We start from the raw sequence: 21,191 nt of genomic DNA on the forward strand, positions 1-21,191 counted from the left end.
TACTTAGTGAGTGATGCATGTTTTGATTTCATTCACTCTATTCTTGTAAGTACTCAGCTTTTGCTGACTACGTGCTTTGTGTGTTTTGGTCATGACCTTTGCCTTAATGACCCTATGATGATCTATCATTTGCACTTGCATTGATGGGGAGTAGAATAATATAGCAGGTTGGTTGATCGGAATCATGTGGCTTGGGATGATCGAGAGAGTTGCATACTTGCATGTTTTCGTATTTTGAACTATTTAATTATACTTTAATTATGTTTGAAATGTTTGAACTATTTATACTTTGATTTTTGGGCCGTTGTGGTTCCAAATTATAGGAGGCCTCAATATTTCATTAATTATGTTTTTAAAAGTTAGTTGACATTAATTTCCGCTGCGTAATTCTGGTAATAGCCTTAACCGTTATCACGGTGGCGGTAATGCTTTAGTAATTCCTTTATTTTAAGTTGGAAAATGATTTTATAAAAGCAAGGAATTATTAGGGTGTTACAACGGGGATCTCGGTATCTGTTATTCTGGACTAGGGTTATCTGTTTTGGGCCTATTTTCTGGGCTTTTCCGCATCTGTCTAGAGAGTACTATATAAACTCTCCAGGTCATAACCTAGTTATATTCTGTAATCTGTAATCCTCAAGATCAATAAAACTTTCCCCCCCTCTGCTTGTGGACGTAGCTAACCCATTGTTAGTGAACCACGTTAAAGTCTCTGCCTTTTTTGTTACGTTATTTATTCTTTCTTTACATCTGTTATAACATGTTTTATGACCAATTTGAGGTTATGAGGCCAAATCTTTATTATTAGTCAAATCTTGTTTGGTTTTTATTTAGAGATGAATTGATATTCATTTATTAAAGATATACGGAGTATTGCGTACTATATTACTTGCAAGCGCACAAGAAGTTTTTTTGGGGGGAAAAAAAATTGTTTTGAGGTGCGTGATTTTCAAATAGGAAAGGAGAGAGTTGGTAATTGGAGTTGTATTTGAGAGAGAGCATTAAGGCAATAATGTAGTATCGTTTGGCGTTTTGTTTCATAATAACAAATTATGACATATAAACTTACATTATCGCATTCGTTGTTGTGTGGTTTATTGGGTGGTTAAGCATATATATGATGACGACGATGATGATGATTGATGAGAGATTGTGGAAGCATATCGTTTTAATTTAGATTGATTTAGGCCTATGCTTTCTTATCAATAGTTTAACTTGCCTTGATTTTGTTGTTTGAAAGATGATGGTGTTGTTGTGAAGACTAATCAACTTATTTTTAGGCACAGAGAGAGACAAGAGAGTTACAAAACGCAAAGTATGTAGATGAGATTTGATTACAGGTTTTGAATATCACATTCGTAACCTTTAATCCACTAAACTGGTATTAGCTAACATCCACAATATTGAGAAGAATATGTGACGGTTTAGATATGTTATTACTAGTCTTATATGCACGTGATGCGTGCGAATATAAGAAATATATTTGTGTTATTACATTTAAACCTGAATTAACATGTAAAAAAATATAATATAAATGTGATGCATGCGAATATAAGAAACATATAAGTTAGATAGACACTACAAAATTATGGATTATTAGAGGCGGAATTTGAGACGGAAACTATAAGCATCTCAAACTTGAGACGGATTACTAAAATTTCGTCTCTAAATTAAAATAGAGATGGGATTGTATATAGAGTTTCAAAATTTTCGTCTCAAATTTGTAATGGACTTGCCAAAATTCCCTCTCAAATTTTTTTGAGACGCCCTCTATAGAGACGCCCCATTTCGGTCTCAAATCCGTCACCAATCATCATTTTGAGACGGATTTGGTCTATATAGAGACGAAATCCCTCGTCTCTATGAAATGATTTTTTTGTAGTGAGAGCCGAACACATATAATCAGATTGATTAAAATGGTAAGAATTTATTTAAGGGACTAGATTGATTAAAATGATTCTTTGGGCTTTTGAGCTTTTCCTATTGGGTAGGTTGCCATTATATTCTCTATTTTATAAGTGTGAATGATATTTTAGTAATCCAAGTAGAACACCAAAAGTGAATTTACTAAAATAACATCACCTCTTCACTTATATAATAGAGATATTGGTAGGTACTTCCTTCGTCCATTTTTGTTTGCCCCATTTAACTTTTTCACGTCTTCGAGACGCGACTTAAAATGTTATTATGTTCAATTCTACGCGAATAAAAATTCAAAAAAGTTGATGTTCTAGAAATATACATTTAACCAAATATAACAAGACTCGCATTACTATATTATTTCTTATAAGTTATTGAGAATTTATGGTCAAACTTTTTATGCAATGGGACAAACATTAAAGGACAGAGAAAATAACGGGTAAGACACTATAATTTTTGCCTTCGAAGTAATTAAGCTTCAAGTGCCCCCATCCAATGATGACTTTCATAGTTTCATGTATTTCGCTTTAAAATTTTAGGCAAATTTATCAAAATACGCCTCTAAAAACTAGGGAGTTACATAATTGATATTTTTATTTTAAACTTGATCATGCTGATAATCATTCCATTTACCAATTTGGGCAGTTGCTATAAAATACAAATTCAGCCAAATAACACAACTTAAACAAATGCAACTACAATTACCAATTGCACCAATACATCACCACATACCAGATTCTTCCCTCCATTATTTTTCTACTGAATATTCCAACCACGACAAATCAAAGATTATTCCACCAAATTAATCAATTAAAAATTCATTTAAAAAAAGATTATTTGGTAAATTTTACTAATAATCATCATGATTACATCATGCGGCTGCTGTTAACTCACATTATATCTCCCACTTTGAATATCTAATGGCATGTCTTCTAGCCCACAATTGATACATCACCATATTAAACGCATCGTACGGCTGTGGCGATGACTCATTCCATGCAAAATGGTGTGCCGCCGCTACACCCAATCTTTTCATCCTATCATACCCGCCATCCTCGCACGTGCGGATCAACGCCCGCTTTAACTTATTTGGCCCCATATTTGACCCTACAAACACGGCGATTTCAGACCATTTGATCACGTCCATTAACGGTAGATCTTGTATCGGACGGTCTGTAATCACTACGGGAACACAACCGTGTGACAATGCCACACTCAATCCCCCCACCCCTTCAACATCATAAACAAACAAACAAAACTTGCTACTTTGTACTCTTTCTAAAAACACTCCCTCATCGTACGGCTCAGATTCGATTAAAAACTCACCATCATTCCTTAGCCCATTGATCAACTCTACACCTGATCCTACTTCGGCAAACCTCCAATACCCGAGGAAGCGCGTGGATAAACCCTCACTTTGTGGATGAGCGCGTGACAGGACTGAGGAGGGAGGGAGGGTGATGTCCTTGTGTGGGATAAACTCACGCGCGGGTACGGGAAAACATGCGATCTGAACAGCATTTTTCTTCAACTCGGCAACGTTACGACTAGAAGTTGGACCGACACCTTGGCTAGAGAAGTAGAAATGGTCAGCCCCAAGGGAACGATTCCAGTACGGATAGGTAGTTCGGACGAGTTTGACGTGACGGTCAAGGGAGCGCGTGGACATTGGTGGGAAAGGAAGGAAGAAGAGAGTGGCTTGGTTTGGGTTGTGAGTGAGGAAGTTAGAGGTGAGAAGAGAGTTATGGAGGAGAGTGAAAGGAGTGGAGTTGTATTGTTGGTGCAATTGGTTAGGTAGTGGATAAATGAAGATTTTAAGGTTAGTGATCATTTTTTCGTAATCCGAAAAAATGGTGGTTTTGGAGAAGTAGACGGCGGAGTTGGCGGTGGTGAACGGTGGTCGAAGGAGGACAAGGAGGAGGAGGAGAGGGGAGAGTAGTAGTGATGGAATGGCCATTGTTTTTGGATGATCAAGATGGAGTGGAAGAAAATGAGAGAGGTAGTTGGAGGATTATATAAGTAGGAAAGTGATGTATTGTTGAGTGTACAACGAAAATGATCATTCATGGCATGGTGTTTGACTTATATAGTCATGTACTACGTAAATTTAAGATGAAATGCATGTTGCATGTTTGTGTAACACGCGCGTCCAGTAGGTCAAGCTTATGACTCAATCATGGAAAGTATTATTTTCTTTCATTCATTAATATCTCATCCGTATTTTTCTAGGAGTCACATTTATCATTTTCGGCCGTATTATATAATGAGTCATACTTCAATCTTTAGTAATTTTTCTACCTCACCTTCTACTTATTTAATATATCTAATTTTCTCCAGGGACAAGCACTACAAAACTCTCTTTGTCACAATAGATTAAAATGCTTTTTCCATCATTATTCTTGTTCTATTTGTTTATTATTCCCTCCCAACTTGTTTTATTATTTTTATTAGATTTAATTTTCCGTCCTTAATATGTGTGTCGGTTAACATATGACTCTTAATAATTACCGAGGGAGTAGCGTGATCGACTTCAATAGGTCATGTGCGCATTTGATGTATAAATAAATTTATTGTATAAAATGATAATTTTTACTCTGTTTTTGGCAACTTTTAAAATTTAATTAATTCTTTATATAATTAAGTAATTTTTGACGGAACCAATTGCATGTTGGTTCAGTGTTGATTGGGGTTGAACTTGGTAGAGAGAACTCATGTTCGATCCCCCCCAACAACAATTGGGGTGGGACTGGAACCTATCCACCCAGAACTCGCCCCGAATCCGGATTAGCCCTAATGGTGAATTGGGTGCTAACACCAAAAACAAAAGTAATTTTTGATGGAGAAACTTTTTAAAGGGTTATATTGTTACCTTTATACTCCCTCTATCCCATAATACTCGTCTCATTTCTATAAATGACATACTTTTATTAATATTATATTATTTCTCTCACGTAATCATGCATGTACTCACATATATTCTTACCTCCTAAAAAGAATACTAAAAAATTCAACACTCCCCCACCCCACCCCTTTATTTGACACATTTTTCACTAACTATATTAAAAAAAACACTTCGCTGTCAACTACTACGTACCACCTAATAAATTATTAGGTCAATAAATTGTCTAACTTAAAGCTATGTGTCGGTCAAATTGGGGCGTGTACTCCCTCCGTCCCTTAATACTCGCATCGTTTTGACTGGACACGCATGCAGATGCACAACTTTGACCACCAATATCTTTAACTACATATTATAAAAACTTATAAAATTTTAATATTTTGAAAATATATATTAAGATGAAGCCAATAATATATTATATACTAATATTAGTTTTCATATACTAGAAATAAAATAGGGTCAAAGTGAATTATGTGAATAGTGCAAAAAGTCAAAACGGTGCGAGTATTAAGGAACAGAGGGAGTATTAAGGAATGAAGGGAGTATATCATTAATGATTTTAAAGGGATACGTAGTAATTTTTATTAAAGAGAAATTTTTTATCACTAATACAAAAAGATAATTTAAATATTTTGAGTTAACTTTATATCCGCCTTTCATATTTATTGTACATTATCTTTAAATAAGAGATTCTAGATCCACTTATGTTTGTACGAACTCATCTTGGCCTATTGGCCTGAATGAATTCCATTTTGGGGAAGAGATTGATTCCCTTAACCTGTTGATTTAGGTTGGGTTAATTATATTAGAGAAGTTTTGGTCTGGTCGGATTATACTTTAAATTCACATCTTCACTATATAAACATCGTTTATATAAGGGAGAAAAAATAGAATAATTTAACTCGAATAATTAGAGATTTTTCACACGCATTTGACAAATCAGGAGCTACCTACCGTCTTCATTCTTCTAACTGTGTTATTATGGACTAGATTTTAGCCCGTGCGATGCACGGATTCTATTAAATTGTTATGTGTAAATAAAAATTCTATGTATATACCAATTTTATATATTAGATTAGATTAGTTTTTTATTTTGCATTGAATTTCATTTTAGATTTTTTTTTATAACTATGAGAATGTTTGTTTTTGGATGAAATTGTATATGCGTAATATTAAAAATTAATTAATAAAAATATTAACGTGGCACTTAATTATTTATCTACGTGGCACTCTACTTTTTTTCAATTCAAAATTAATTTTGATATCTTATTTTTGGATTAATGTTTGATTTTAAATTGAATCTTATTTATTTTATTTTAGATTAGTGTTTGATTTTGGATGAATTTTATTTTAGATTTATTTTTTAATTATTAGAGTGTTTGATTTTAGATGGAGTTCTATATATTAGTAATTAAGTAATTAAAATATCTATGTGGCACCTAATTAATTATCTACGTGTCAATTGATTTTTTTAATTCAAAAATGAATTAGAAATCTTATTTTACATTGGCCGAAAACATTAGTAATCCTACGTGGCGCTCTAATAATTCAGCAAATATGCCTCCTATATATATAATATTATATTAGATTAGCTTTTAATTTTGCATTGAATTTCATTTTAGATTTTTTTAATTATGACAGTGTTTGTTTTTGGATGAAATTGTATATGCGTAATATAAATAATTAGTTAATAAAAATATCTACGTGGCACTTAATTATTTATCTACATGGCACTCGACTTTTTTAATTCAAAATTAAGTTTGAACTCTTATTTTTCATTGGCCGAAACCATTAGATTTCCCATGTGACGCTCTAATATTGGACTAATGTTTGATTTTAAATTGAATTTTATTTATTTTATTTTAGATTAGTATTTGATTTTGGATGAATTTTATTTTAGATTTATTTTTTAATTATATTATTAGAGTGTTTGATTTTAGATGGAGTTGTATATATTAGTAATTAATTAATTAAAATATCTACGTGGCACCTACTTATTATCTACGTGGCAATCGATTTTTTAAATTCAAAAATAAATTAGAAATCTTATTTTTCATTGGCAGAAACCATTAGTAATCCTAGGTGGCGCTCTAATATTTCAGCAAATATGCCTCCTTTATATATATAATATATATATATTAGATTTGTGGTCCTCTTGCTAACATCCATTTTCCATCGTTTTAGTTTATGTAGAACCTGTGACATTGTGCCACGTGTGATGTGTCTTTCCTTAAAATATATTGCAATGACAATCAAGAATAATTAGTTTAATAAGTTTATAGTTTAACTATAAAATAAAATAGGAAATAACAAGAAGTCTGGGTGGTGTAGTTGGTTATCACGTTAGTCTCACACACTAAAGGTCCCCGGTTCGAACCCGGGCTCAGACATTTTTTGTAATCCAAACGTATTGTTTTTTTTGCTTTTAATTATTTTTATATGAGTATAGAGTATTGCTTTCGTTCATTGAAGTTTCTGTTCAAAGCACACAAGTTCAGAGTTCTTGAAGGCAACCACTTTTTAGATTATTGTTCAATATGAAATGTTTTGTTCTTTGAGGCAAACACTTTTTAGATTTGTTCAATATGAAATATCTTGTTCTTGGAGGCAACCACTTTTTAGATTTTTTTTTTTTTTAGAGGGGACTTTTTAGATTATATTGTTCAATACGAAATGTCTTGAGGTAATGCGCGCTAGCTGTGTAAGAACTAATTGCCCAACTAATAAGTAACAACTAGTCATGCAAGAACTACTTACTCGATGAACTAACAACTAGCAACTAGCAAATAGCAATGCAACAACTAATTAAGCAACTAATAACTACTCCCTCCGTTCCATAATGTTCCTCACTTTTCCATTATGCGCGGTCTCCAATGCACTACTTTGACCGTTAATAATTTTAATTACGTAATAGTACAAATTATAAAAAAATTGATATTTAGAAAATTTATATTGAAACAAATCCAATGATATCCCACAAGTTAACATTTATACTCTTAATCATACTATTAAATACGGTCAAAGTTTTTAAACTTTGACCATATAAATAGTAAACATGAGGAACATTATGGAACAGAGGGAGTACCTCGGTATTATTTATTACAAAGTATTGAGTAATTTCTTGTATTAGAGTATTCGAGTTTATTTTTGAGTTGCTTGATCTGATTTATTAATATACATGGCCTATTTGTTTTAAAATAATTACAACAGTTTGACTAACACATTGTATATGCATAATTAGTTTTACCGTTATTATATGTAATTACGTAGTGTAATTATAAAAGCTGGATAATATTAAACATTCAAACAATATACTAGTATAAGACTAATTGACTATACGTACTTTACATTATCATATTTACTTTTAGGAATAACTACTTTTAACAATCCAACCTTTAAGCGATTTTTCAAAATTAATCCAACATTTTGATTATTATTATTTATTAATCTAACCTTTATACCCCTTTAACTTTTATTGCTCCTTACAAGTTACCAAACAGGTTCAGCCGGTCATAATTGATGACGTGGCATGTAGCTGTTGCAATTTTGCGTGTGGGTCCCATTTCTCATGTGATTCTTTAAAAACCCCTCCCTTATTCCTATTCTTTTCTTTCTCCGCACTTCCTTTCACCCATCACCCCCCTTCGTCATCTTCCTTTACCATTCGCCATTGGAGACTTGCCTTCATAGGTTTTCTGAAACAATGGTCGTGACATTAGGCTGCAACTGATATGGTGGGGCAGACATCACCAAGAAAATGGCGTTGCTGATTTATTGGATGATTCATATGAGTTTCAGGAGGGGTATTGTTATCTGAAGTGCCAACATATATGGGTTTCTTCGTCATATGCTCAATACTATTTGAAGTTCAAACAATCATAATGGGGTTCTTCCTTAGGTTCTTTATTGCTGACCCGTAATGTTCATCAACAACCATAGGATTCAACTGAAAGACATATAAATAAAAAAATTGGTGAGGAGAAACCCTATCTTATTGATGTCATCCACTAGAGGATTGGAAGGGGATGTTCTCTCCTCAGTCCCATGCGTTCTCCCTCCGACATCTCATTCGAGATGGGATGACTTATCAGTGAATCTATAAATCCCTCCCCCAACAATTGATGGCATATTAGCGAATTTTGAGAGTCAAAATAGGAGAATTTCTAACTTTTTTGCTTCATATTTTTAAGAATTTGAAAGGGTTTTGAGAGGTTTTTTTTTTATTATTGCTGAACTTGAACTCCAATTGCATGTAGGTTGAGTGTGAAAATGGATGTCGCATTCAATTAGCTATATATATAAACCACATTGAGGAGAGAGAAAATAATTGCTACAGTACGTGTTAATTTCTTTATTATAAAAAAAATTGTCTTCCTTTTTATTTGTTTTTCTTGTTCTTTTCATCCCTTTTTTTTGTTCTTTTGATTGATAAGTAAAAAGAAAATGATGTTCGGTTGAATAACATTATTGTTCTTTTTCATGTTTGTGTATGTTCTTTCTTATTTAATTTATAAAAACGTTGTTGTTATTAATTTTAATTTTAATTTTTAATATTGTTGTTTACTTTAATTGTATTTTTAATTAATATTATAATCGGTACTTTCTTTTTTATTTTGATTTTTTAACTAACTGCCACGTTCTTTTTTTTAATAAAATAACTTATGTATTTTCTTTTAAAGATATTGAGGAGAGAGAAATTAACTGCCACGTTCATTTCTTTATGTTGAAAACTTCTGTTTTTGCGGTTTTTTACCTTTTATTATGTTTTTGTTGTTCTTTTCTTCGCTTTTATTTTGTTTTTGATCTATAAGGAAAAAGAAACTGATGTTCTTTTCAAGTAATATAGAATTTTTGTTTTTGTTCTTTTTTAATTATTTTTGCTCTACTTACCTTTTCTATTATTTTTATTCATTTATATTATAGCTAGATACTTTATTTATTTTGTTGTTTTACTGTTGCATTGATCATGTTCTTTTAAAGAACTTGTTGTTTAAATGTTCTTTTCTTCTTTGTACCTTTTCTTAGGTTTTTAATATTAGTGTTCTTTTTAGGTTTTGTTTAACGTTCTTTTCGTTTTTTTCATTATGTTATTTTGCTATAGCTTTTGAGGTTCTTTTTCGTTTTTTCATTTATTTTCCTTTTTTTCGTTTTGTGTTAAATTGTTTGCGTTTTGGTGCAAGTGCACCTTCCTCTAGGTGCACGCGCCTGCACCATCCACGCGCGCGTTGATTGTTGTCTAGTTGATCATAAATAAAATAAAAAAACAGAAAAAAGTACAATCGAAAAATAAATAAAATATCTATTTCTTTTTGTTTGAGGGATATAGTTTGTCAAATACACATTCCTTTCTTCGACAACTACAACGAAAGAAAGCAGAAAAAGGGGTCTTTGTCAGCCATAATTGTTCCAAAGCTCGAATCTCGATCAAAATTCCGCGAATAATTTTTTGATCGAAAATTCTGTCACTAATCTTAGGGGTAGAAGTTCGAGCATGGATGAACAGTACACTCATCTTCCAACAAGCCAATTGCTTGGCTCAGTACCAGTACGTTATTTCCTCCCTCAATTATCCTTCCATTTTTTCCCCCTAATTCTCATTTTCATGTTAATTGTGTTGTTCGATTCAATTCGATTTTGATTTCACTGCATTTGATACAATGTAGCTCAATTAATCAAAATTTCTGGTGTAAATGTAACAATTGAAATTTGTGTCGAGTAATTGATGAATTATGTCGACTTCTCCGCCTTTTTTATGTGTATTTTCATCGAACAATTAAACATTAATGCGAGGTTTGATCATCAGTTTGGAAGATTTTGGTGTTCTTTGGGATGTTGACTAGCTCACGGGCTTAATTGATGAAATTCATGTATGTAGATTGATTTGGGTTAAGTTTTAACTGTTGCTTCTTTTAATAGGGTTTTATAACACATGTCTAGGGTTAATAATGATTAAATGTGTCGTTAAACTGAATTATGAATATCATGACAGGCTGTTGTAGCTGAAGAGAACAAGGGTAATGCGAATACTGGTATGGCAATTTAAGACCTGCTCTTGTTGATTTTATGACTTTGTTTGGGTATGTTAATACTATGCTAAATTGACTTAATATGTGTAGGTCCGCAAGCGAATTTGCAATTCTTTCCTCCACATCAAGGTGTAGACAAGGGACCGGGATATCAGAATCTCGCAAGTTCTAGTGGTATGCCATATTACTATATTAGTTACTTTTCTACTTTTGTAGGATAATGCAGAAGTGTTTGTTGGGATTGATGGAATGTGTTAGAAGCATGTAATCAGGTTCTTCAGTTCAAATTCAGTAATTAAAGAAATGATTTAAGTTTTGATTGTTGCGTTTAGCAATTACATGTCAAGGATTTGATAAGATTAAATCAATCTTGTCGAGTGTCGTCGATACTAATTTCGAGCAATATAAGTACTATTTTCCGTAGTACCCTTATATGAACTTCTGTAGGGAGTATTTGTTTCTTTCCTTTTACCTTGTATCTTTATTGGTTCTCCCAAAATGTTAGCAAGAGTTACATTTGCATAATTGCATAGTTTGCAACCTAGATAACACGCCAACGATGTAGCTGCTCTCTTCTTTGACATATGTGTGTCGTTGTGGATAAAGGCTCTGCTATTTAAAATTCAAATTCACAACTTTTCAGCAGGATGAGTAGTAAATATCTGCTTCCTAATCCTCCCAATCAAAGCATCCCCGCATACAGATTACAGAGTACAAATAAAGGAAATGTGAAATTGTAGGAAAGATAAACTGTAAGTATTTTAAGTACTGTGTAGGAGTGTAGGACACAGAAAGGTGAACATAGAAAATCTATATTAGGATAGAGGGACTAGGAATAAGCTAACTAGAAAATTGGTCAGACCTCATTATTGAGGATACCATGGATGGCGATACCAGAATCTTTACTGTTTTAATTGAATAATTGGTCTGCTACATAGATGACCTCTTTACTTGTGTTGGATATCATGTGCGCAATTCCTAAATGCGAAGAGTATTTTTTGGTTTATTGGAAGCATTTCTTTAGTGCTGTTCATTGGGGGGGGGGGGGGGGATGAGAAGTATTTAGTTATTTTATTTAGAGTTGTTGATTTCAAGGATCAAATGGAGTAAATCACCCTTATAGTGGGCGGCTATAACCAATTGGAGAAGGGATTATTTTTTAGGACTTTCCTCCACGAATATTTGGAGATCTATCCCACAAGTGACTTTGGGAAAAAAGAAAAGTGTGTGTGATGCTAAGACCTGTGTTGTATACTTGTGTCTTACTTCTATGAGTAACTGCACAAATACTATAGTTGTAATAATTGAGGATCACACTTTGCTCTTGTAAGGTGGAACGGAAGGTAATAGTCTTAATACAGTGTGTTGCTTTTATGTAGAGTATACCGCTTCCCAGAATCTGATCTCTTCCTTAGACAATCTCACTAGTGAATTGTTGTCTATGAATTGCGACATAATCAATTTGTAGTTGTGGAAGTGTATTGTAACATAGAAGGTTGATGTTATGCTCCAGGTTTTGGCATATTAATTATATTGCAGAGTATACCGCTTCGCAGTGTCTGATCTCTTCCTTAGACAACCTCACTTGTCAATAATGATGACTATGGATTACAATTTAATGATTTGGGGTTGTGGAAGTATACCGTAACATAGAAGTTTGATGTTATGCTATTAGTTTGGTTGTTTTCTTGAGTTCACAACATAACTAGTATTTTCCAGCTTCATGACAAAATTTTATGTTAGCATGTTCAACCAAATGAAATCTATGTTGCTGATGGTGCCTGATGCACTTAAGCTCTATTCTCCTCCGTTATTTCCTCTTATTTAGGAGAAAGAAGTCCAAATAAGTTAAGAGGAGTTACAAATAAGTTAGTTTCAGGGCCAATGAGTTCTAGAAAGTTAAGTTTGGGTCCACTAAGGGCAATTTACATCTATGCTATAATAGGTTCAGATAATTCAATTTAAGTTGAGATGAGTCTAGATAAGGGAGATTCAGGTGAAGAGAACGCGCCCTTAGTATCTAATACTTCGTAACTAATAAGTTCATCAAGAATATATCAACAGACACCTAACGACAAAGTCTGAATTAGTAAGTTATCATAAACAGCTATATAGCTGCAAAGTCCCATTCATCTTTTTGATACATTTGAATATCTAAAACAGTGAGTTTTAGTCTAATGACATGCACTGACCTCCCTTGCATGTTTTGCAGAAGGAGGTGGGCCACCACCGACAAATAACTGGCAGGGAGTGTTTAATGTCTACTCATACACACAATATTTCAATGTGGATACAGACATTGTTATCAATAGATTGCTGAGTTCATTAGATCCTCGAAGTGGTGATTTCTTCAGCAAGATTGATGCAAACCCTGATCTGTGAGTATGAACTTCAATTTATTTCCCGTCTTTATCCCCCTGCATACAGATTGAGCTACTTTGGTTACTGTGTTTTTCCCTCATTTGATCTGTAATTTTCTGCCTACTGTTGCTTTCCCTCTGGATCTTATTGGACAGCAATATTGTTTGAGCATTTTATTGCCTTGGAAATATAATTTTTAAAAAATCAGGTACATTTGGAAAATGGGAAGATCTTTTCTCTTTGGGTCATTATAGATTTATGAGCATGGTTTAAGTAAATTTTCTGAATGGTACATGAATTGAATGGTGTGAAAATTGCTGAACTAGATGGTGCTGGCGAATGAGAAGTCAATTATTACCATGCTGGGCAAATGTGGATACATCTCTTGGTTGATTACACGATGGAAGGACCATTAATTGAAAGACCAGTCAACTTGATTAGTAATGTGTCAAGTGTCACCACCGATGTATCTTACATGTGACTGGTGTGGTGCACTAAAACAACATAAAAGATAAGCAATTGTCCTATTAACATCTAGATGTGATGGATTGGAATGAAGTTCTGTTATACTTGCATCCAGAGTTTCACTGGCATTCTTATAATATGATGGTGTCAGCAAATGTATATAATGATGAAAATCTTAGGCCAGTTGGTGCATCGAGTAATCTGAGTGGGGTGTTCAATTTCCAATGTAGTGGAGTTCTTCGAGGATCCTGGGCAAGGGAGTGATTTTAGGAATCTAATCTTCTTAACCTGTTACATTTGAAAGATCTATTCTGCTTTGGGGTTTTTTGAGCCGTAAACACTTTTCAGTTAGAGTTATGTGTGTTTACATGAATTGAGTGATCTGGGATAGAGTTATCTGACTGCTGATCAGGTCATTGAGTATCGGTTTCCTAGCAAGCCTTGAGAGTTGGGAACTTGGGATCCAGATAAAAAATCTCACACATGGCTTCTCCAACACAATCTCGCTAAATTATTCATATTATAATTGATAAACCAGACTACCAAAAGAACAAGATAGGGCATCAACAAGGCAAGAACCTTCCACAAAGCATGAATATTGCACCAGATATAAGCAACTTTGCACTCTCAAATTTGTTCATAAAGGTAGAAGTCTAAGGCATGCGGTGATGGAGCTTTTGGCCCTTCGTAGTTCCGGATGGCCTCCTTGATTCTGGTGAAATTGCAACCCAGCTGTTAATAAAAGATGGCAGTTTCACAAACAATATGTTTAATCTTCAAGTAGGTGTCTTCCAGTCACAAAAGATGTAGCGAGCAGATGTATGGCAGCATCACTACAATATTAGGATCCTGAACTTGAATTACCATCAACCTTAAACCCAATATCTGAATCCAAACTTTACGTTATGTAACCTTGGTCCCTCAAAGTAAATCAGGTGCTGTCGTCAGGAAAATTGTACTCCTAATATATTAATAGATTAGGCTATTAGCTATTTGTAAATAATAAAATGTATTGCTTCTATAGGAATGATTGTGAATGTTTGGTAGTGCATATTTCATAGCCTTTACTGAACCCTTATAATTGATGGGTGTTCCACATAAAAATGATTTATCACATTTTCCTATGGCTTTCGGTATCGTCTTGGTTGACATGGACATTACTAATCTTTTTCCCACCTTTATTTTGAATTACCATCAGTGTGGGAGAGATCGGTAAATTCCATCCAGTTTTTCCTTTCAAGGTCTTATATTTATTTTTCTGACATCGCGGTTGCTCATGTTAATCTTCTCAGCTACGGGCTTATTTGGGTCTCCACCACTTTGGTCTTTGTAATTGCGGCTCTTGGAAATTTATCCACCTACTTGATAGGAAGTTCTTCCTGGAATTTCGATGTCAGCTTTATGAGTTTGGCTGCCAGTACAGTGTATGGCTATGCAATTGTGGTGCCATTGGGATTCTATTTCTTATTTCAGTATCTGGGATCACCTGCCAGCGTTGTACGCTTCTGGTGCATGTGGGGTTATTCACTCTTCATCTTCGTTCTAAGCTGTGTAAGTGCTCATATTAGTATATTACTGCCTTCATTGTTTAGATTTGTTTTGCTGTCCCTTTTAAAAAGCATAACATGGCGGTTCTGAGTGGCCCTCTTCTTCTACATCGTGAAATTTCCTTGCCTATATTGAATTCTATTCTTCTTAGACAGTTTATAGTTTTATACCGTATTATTGCTAGGCGTGTGAAGCCATTTTGCCCTTTTGTTTGCATTGATTTGCCTGTTGGTCAATATTCCTTCTGTCCAACAACAAATCTCTTCCTATCTAGCTAATTTTGTCCCATTTTGTGGGCCTCTTTAGTCTATAAATGCAAACCCACCGAAAATCGTTCTCTATTCCACTCTGCACACTCATAGTTGGTTAAATATCAGTTAGTAATTACAATCCCAAACATTTGTGTGAAGTTAGTTATACACTTCATCGAGGGACGGAGGGATTGGAGATTTGGAGTACTATCATAGAAGTCACCATCAATCTACAAAATGGAACACTTATCATCTCACTGTGCCGGATGCCTTCATTGTCGTTGTATTTGAACTTCAGAATTAATTGCATTGCAAACAGAATTTAATTGACTGCAAACGGGATCTTCATTCAGAATACAGGAACGTTTTAGGACACTTTTATACCCAATAGGCTTGAAGGCTGAACGATACTAAGTTATGATTTGTCACCTTAGCACATATGATCTAATTTAGTTATTTTTTTCCTGTAAGAAATACATGTAGCCTCACCTATGAAACCCTAGCTGCCTAGCACTAGCAGTGATATGAAATATTCGTACCATTGGATTTGATAACAATTCCAGATGAAACTGGGAGCTAAGTTGCTTATTGTATCTCAACAGTTAAGTTCGTGATGTTTTAACAATTTGTGTTGCAAATGTGCAGTTCTTGTTGGTAATACCTCTGGAGTTCCTCAGATGGGTGATCATACTCCTAGCGAGCAGTGTTTCAGCCTGCTTCGTTGCCTCAAACCTCAGGACTTATGTCGAAGGGAATGATCTCATGGTGGTTTTGGTAGCTGCATTTATGTTGCAATTTGCTTTGGGACTCTTCATCAAGGTCTGGTTTTTCACATAGAACTCCCTCTTGGTAATTCTACAACTAATCTTTCCAAGATTGAATTTTTGAAGATGGGTTTTGCTTGTGAACAAACAATTCTGACCACACGGTGACTATAGAGTTATAATTCTCCTCTATTATTAAAAAAATAAAATAATAAGAATCAACGATTTTGCTACTACTGTTGTTGTTGTTGTTGTTGTTGTTGTTGTTGTTGCTGCTGCTGCTGCTGCTGCTGCTGTTATATTAGTGTAAGTAATTGGTAGCAGATTAGGAATTGTTTTCATTGTGGGTGGTTCTTTAGTCTTTTCTCATGGATTCTACAAATTTAGTGTAAATAGAGAACGGCTCACGTCGGTATATCGCATTTTCACATGACTTGATGCTTTGTACAAAATTTTCCTTGCTGCTTCGATTATTTTCCTTTTTATCTGTCCTTTTTTTCCTCCTTTATAAGATTTTTATGTCATTGTATTATGATGTTGTCTAGCATTATTAAGCAGATTCAATGATTGCTCTTCACTCTGACTCGAGAACAAAATACGCAATTTTTTTAATATTAGGTAGATTAAACACAAGGAAAAAGTTAAAACCACTCTTCTTTTAATTATTACTCCACAGTCCACAAGTAAAAATTGTCCTGTATTCTTTTCAGAAAAAACCACCTAAACTTAACGAATGCATACGTGAATTAGATGTATAAAATTGCTCACTAATATCAAGGTTGTACGTTGCCTAACAGAAATTACCAATATCAAGGTTGTACGTTGCCTAACAGAAATTACCAATATCAAGGTTGTACGTCGCCTAACAGAAATGTGTATACGTAGACAGTCACAGTAGTACAAATGAACTCTATTCGAATTCTTTTTTACTCCAAATAAAAATGTCTAGAAAAGCTTAAACAAATGTTGTTGTTGTCTTTTCAAATCCAAATCGTACCCATACTTGTATGAGTTGTATCAGTTTGGTTTGCAGGCAGACTAGCCTAAACGGCTAAAACTCCTCCAACAATAAAAATATAAAAAAATAAAAAATCTCAACAATCATAACCTCCCCGAATCATGAAAGAAAAGAAATAGTAAATCGCCGGTATAACTGACCATCATGGGTACTATTATTATTAAAATAAATTCCTACTTTTGAAAGATTAGTAGCTTTAACAAATCAGCAGAATAAATTATACTCCTAATCAAGTCCTAATTGTACTTTTTAACCAAAATCCATCATTATTTTATACTTAGTGTCTGACTTCAGGAGAGGAAGTACTATTTGAGGACGCGAAACCCAAGACGTTTTCTTTTGATACGAATCAACCACCACATGAACTAATGAAAAGCAGATACTCAATCCGTTCTTAAATAATTGTCATTTTAATTTACTTCTACGAAGTATTTCTAAACAACTATCACTTTTAGAATATCAATAATAACTTCAACATTGATAATTCAAATAATTACACGATAATACTAATCCAAGAAATGCACATGAAAAAGAAAGTTAGATTGTTTCCAAGAGAAATTTAGGAAAACATTTACTAGAGAGAAACTTCAACATTTATGATGTATTGGTATCAAATGTCTTTCATATATGATTTTAGTTATCACACAAAGAAAATATCTCTACCAATGATGTCTTGACCTAGTGGTTAAGATTGAAAGTCTGTGTATGACAGGTCTCAGGTTCAAATCTTCGCCTCATTAGTAATATATATTGCCAATATGGCTCATTCGCAGCAACAACAACAACAACACAACAAATTATCATTTTCCTCTTCCTAAATTATTGTGCAAACGTCAAAGCGATAATTACTTAGTGACAAAAACGTAGTAATTAACATATTAAGCCTAGGTGGCTAATCTAACAGCTAATGGGTTAATTAAGTGTATAAACACTTTAAAAAAGGACAAGAGTCGTGCTATTTTCACTTACCTTAACATCATAGCCAACATTTAAGATTTGTATTAGAGAGAACACAAATTCTTATTTACAAGAGTTGTACAATAATTATTGCACACCGGAATAAAAGTTAACTCAAAATGCTTAAAAGTTATGCTTATATAGGTAAAACTTATTTATTTTTTAGTGATAAATTTTTTCATTTTAGTAAAACTTATTTTTTCAAAATCACTAATAATGTATAAAATTAATTATTTAATTATTTAAAATGTTTATCTATCAACTTTTTGTTACTAATATAAAAGTTAATCAAAACTAAGTTAAAGTTATAAAAAAAATGGGTTAAAGTTATCTTGGTGTACAATAAATTTATTGTACACCTTGTGCGCGCAAGACCTTTTGTAGAGAGAAACGAAAGAAAGCGATCTAAGGACAAGTCTAGGACTTTATCTAGTTTCTTGTACTATTTCATTAATGAATACTTGTATTTCTAATTTCTTTTCTCGGGAGTGACGTATTTCGTATAAGTGAAAAAGAATATAGTAGGAGTGCAAAAAAAAATTTGGTTATCAAAATAGCAAGGACACTTCGAGATAGAAGTTTGTATACGGTTTATTCCATTTAAAACCTTCATCCATGCATTATTTATGTGTACATAGTCATAAACAAGTGTCGTTCATTTACCTATTTTGATGTTGTATTCGCACTAATGTAGTTTTTCCTATTTTCACACAATTTTGACTTCTAAGTTGAAATTACAGCAAACCTATAGAATTATATCGTTATATGTAAGAGCAAAAGTTTAGTTTTGCCATCATTCTTTTTTCTTTTTCTTTTTTGGCTTAATTGGTATCATTTCTTTGTATTAGTTGTCTGCATGAGCAAAAGTTTAGTTTAGCCATCATTCTTTTTTTTTTTTTTTGGCTTAATTGGTATCATTTGTTTGTATTAGTTGTCTGCATTTTGTCCATAAAGACGATGAAATCTTTTAGTGGTTAACATAGTAAAACAATAAATTAAAAAATGATTTTTTTTTTAAAAAAAAATCATTTGTTTTGGCCAATACAGTTTATGGCTAATAAGGTGCTCTAACAAACAATATTCCTTTTGGTTTAATATCCACTCTTTCGACCACTTCAACACCTAATCATCAATGTATTTTATTTTATAGTATTATAAGAAAATCGACTAGGAGTACGGAAAGGTTAAAAGCCGATAGTATAAATTTGTACAATACCAAATTACCCCTCAGAAAGACACAATAAATGTAAAATTGTGATCAAAATTTAACACTTCAAGTAGAAATAAGATTATAAGGATTAATGGTGCGTTCTCTTCACCTTTTAAAAAAAAAAAATCAGATCCAATAAGTTTAGATAAGTTACAATCTAATCCTATTAGATCGATAAGTTCCAATTAAATCTTATAAGTTTTCATCACTTGCAATCAGATTTGAAAGGGTCCAATAAGATCAATTAATTTCAAATAGTTCCAATAAAATTAGTTAAATTAAATAAGTTCCAATTTTATATAGTAAATAAAATGCACCCTAATAATTTGGAGTTTATGTCCCATTCACCCTATAATTTATCCATCCATATGGATAGATGATCCATGAGTATGGGCAAGGGGCAAGAAAGAGTAAAAACTTATGATAAAATTCTAGGAATTGACAAGGTAGCTACTAGTGAGTTTGTCATATTATACTATAGTAGGTTAAGTATTAAGAATGAATCCCAACCATGGTTTTGGCATACAACCCCACCATGTTATGAACCAAGTAAAGCCTCAACACTTGCATGGTCATTGTGGCTTGTTAAAATAAACAAAGGACACCATACTTTAGATTTTTATGGAGGAGAAGATACACTTGCTTCATTTTTACTCGTATATGCTAGGACCCGTCCTTGCAACTCAAACCGAAACCGTCTCTCTTCTTATTTATTTATTTATTTATTTATTTATTTATTTATGTGCTCACTCTTTTTCCCAAGTCACGGGGTTGTAATATCTAATTACAAAATTACACGTCTACTCTTATGAAATTAAAATATATGAACAAACAAACAAAATAATAAATATGTTGTTCGTATATGAATACATAGCCGACTAGGAGCAAATAACTTTTCTAAAGAGGTGTGTTTTGTGTGATTTTGAGGTTTACTTGAAATAAGGTATTTGGAATCTCTATCCCTATCCGAAATAAAGTATTCTGATCCTCGTGGTTTGATTTATTCTGATTTTTTTGGTCTAATGTGATATGATTTCTTAATGCGATTAAACTTTGAATTATAATTTTTACAACGTATTGAGGGATATTAAGCAAACAAAAATAAGAAGATTTGATTTATCTGATTTGAATTGATATAATATTGATAACAATAAGTAATAAGTTTGTGAAATAAGGTGAGAGGAACAAGATTTACGTATGTTACAACCGATGTACGGAGTACCTATTCATCTATACTAATATATTAAAAGGCGTTGCGGAAAAAGTTTATATGCCACGTAGAACTCTCATGTTTACGCCACATCATCGACTCACCAAGTTTATTGATGTTATTAACAACCAAAAATCAATACAACGAGGTTTGAACACAAGTTCTCAAGTTTGGAGTATAACTCGATCTCATTACCATCTTAACCAACCACTAATTGTTGTTTATCCATGCACATTAATTTATAAATACATGTTAACATGAAGTCTAAAATAACTACATCTTTATGTTACCTTTTATTTCTTATGGATTATATTAGAATAATAAAAATAATTCTAACATTAGGAAAACCATGAATTAAACATGATATCATAAGTCTCATAAGCATCAACTATAAAAATACCATGCATGTATCTTATTAATTGAAGCACTTATTCCATTAGAAAAATAAATTCAAAGAATTGTAAGATGATCTAATTGAAAAATTACTTGGCATGATAAATTACGGAATGTACATGTGTAGTTGATGAACTTAATAAATATTTTCATTCACTATTATAGACTA

General features: G+C 32.9%; 2 protein-coding genes and 1 non-coding gene across 3 annotated transcripts; 2 read left to right on the forward strand and 1 right to left on the reverse strand.

Moving 5' to 3' along the window:
• Positions 1 to 2,601: 2,601 nt before the first annotated feature.
• On the reverse strand, positions 2,602 to 3,977 carry LOC110785483 (probable glycosyltransferase At5g11130). Its single transcript, XM_021989928.2, has one exon. It carries the CDS (start codon positions 3,875 to 3,877, stop codon positions 2,816 to 2,818), a length of 1,062 nt encoding a protein of 353 aa, XP_021845620.1. The 5' UTR covers positions 3,878 to 3,977; the 3' UTR covers positions 2,602 to 2,815.
• Positions 3,978 to 7,135: 3,158 nt separating this feature from the next.
• On the forward strand, positions 7,136 to 7,209 carry TRNAV-CAC (transfer RNA valine (anticodon CAC)). The gene has a single exon. It is a non-coding gene; the product is annotated as a tRNA-Val (tRNA).
• A 2,934-nt stretch (positions 7,210 to 10,143) lies between these two features.
• Positions 10,144 to 16,725, forward strand: LOC110785482 (uncharacterized). The gene is made up of 6 exons (XM_021989927.2): positions 10,144 to 10,364; positions 10,809 to 10,848; positions 10,936 to 11,019; positions 13,058 to 13,223; positions 14,964 to 15,222; positions 16,116 to 16,725. The coding sequence occupies exons 1-6, from the start codon at positions 10,311 to 10,313 to the stop codon at positions 16,305 to 16,307; spliced, it is 795 nt and encodes a 264-aa protein (XP_021845619.1). The 5' UTR covers positions 10,144 to 10,310; the 3' UTR covers positions 16,308 to 16,725.
• Positions 16,726 to 21,191: the final 4,466 nt, after the last annotated feature.

Source organism: Spinacia oleracea, chromosome 1 (assembly GCF_020520425.1).
Source record: "Spinacia oleracea cultivar Varoflay chromosome 1, BTI_SOV_V1, whole genome shotgun sequence".
Taxonomy (NCBI): Eukaryota; Viridiplantae; Streptophyta; class Magnoliopsida; order Caryophyllales; family Amaranthaceae; genus Spinacia; species Spinacia oleracea.

Excerpts from the sequence above, each read along its gene's own strand:
- LOC110785483 (XM_021989928.2), bottom strand. The coding sequence starts at position 3,877 with ATGGCCATTCCATCACTACTACTCTCCCCTCTCCTCCTCCTCCTTGTC.
- LOC110785482 (XM_021989927.2), top strand. The coding sequence starts at position 10,311 with ATGGATGAACAGTACACTCATCTTCCAACAAGCCAATTGCTTGGCTCA. Across the intron at positions 10,849-10,935 it reads CAAGGGTAATGCGAATACTG|GTCCGCAAGCGAATTTGCAA; the intron begins GTATGGCAATTT and ends TAATATGTGTAG. Across the intron at positions 13,224-14,963 it reads ATTGATGCAAACCCTGATCT|CTACGGGCTTATTTGGGTCT; the intron begins GTGAGTATGAAC and ends TAATCTTCTCAG.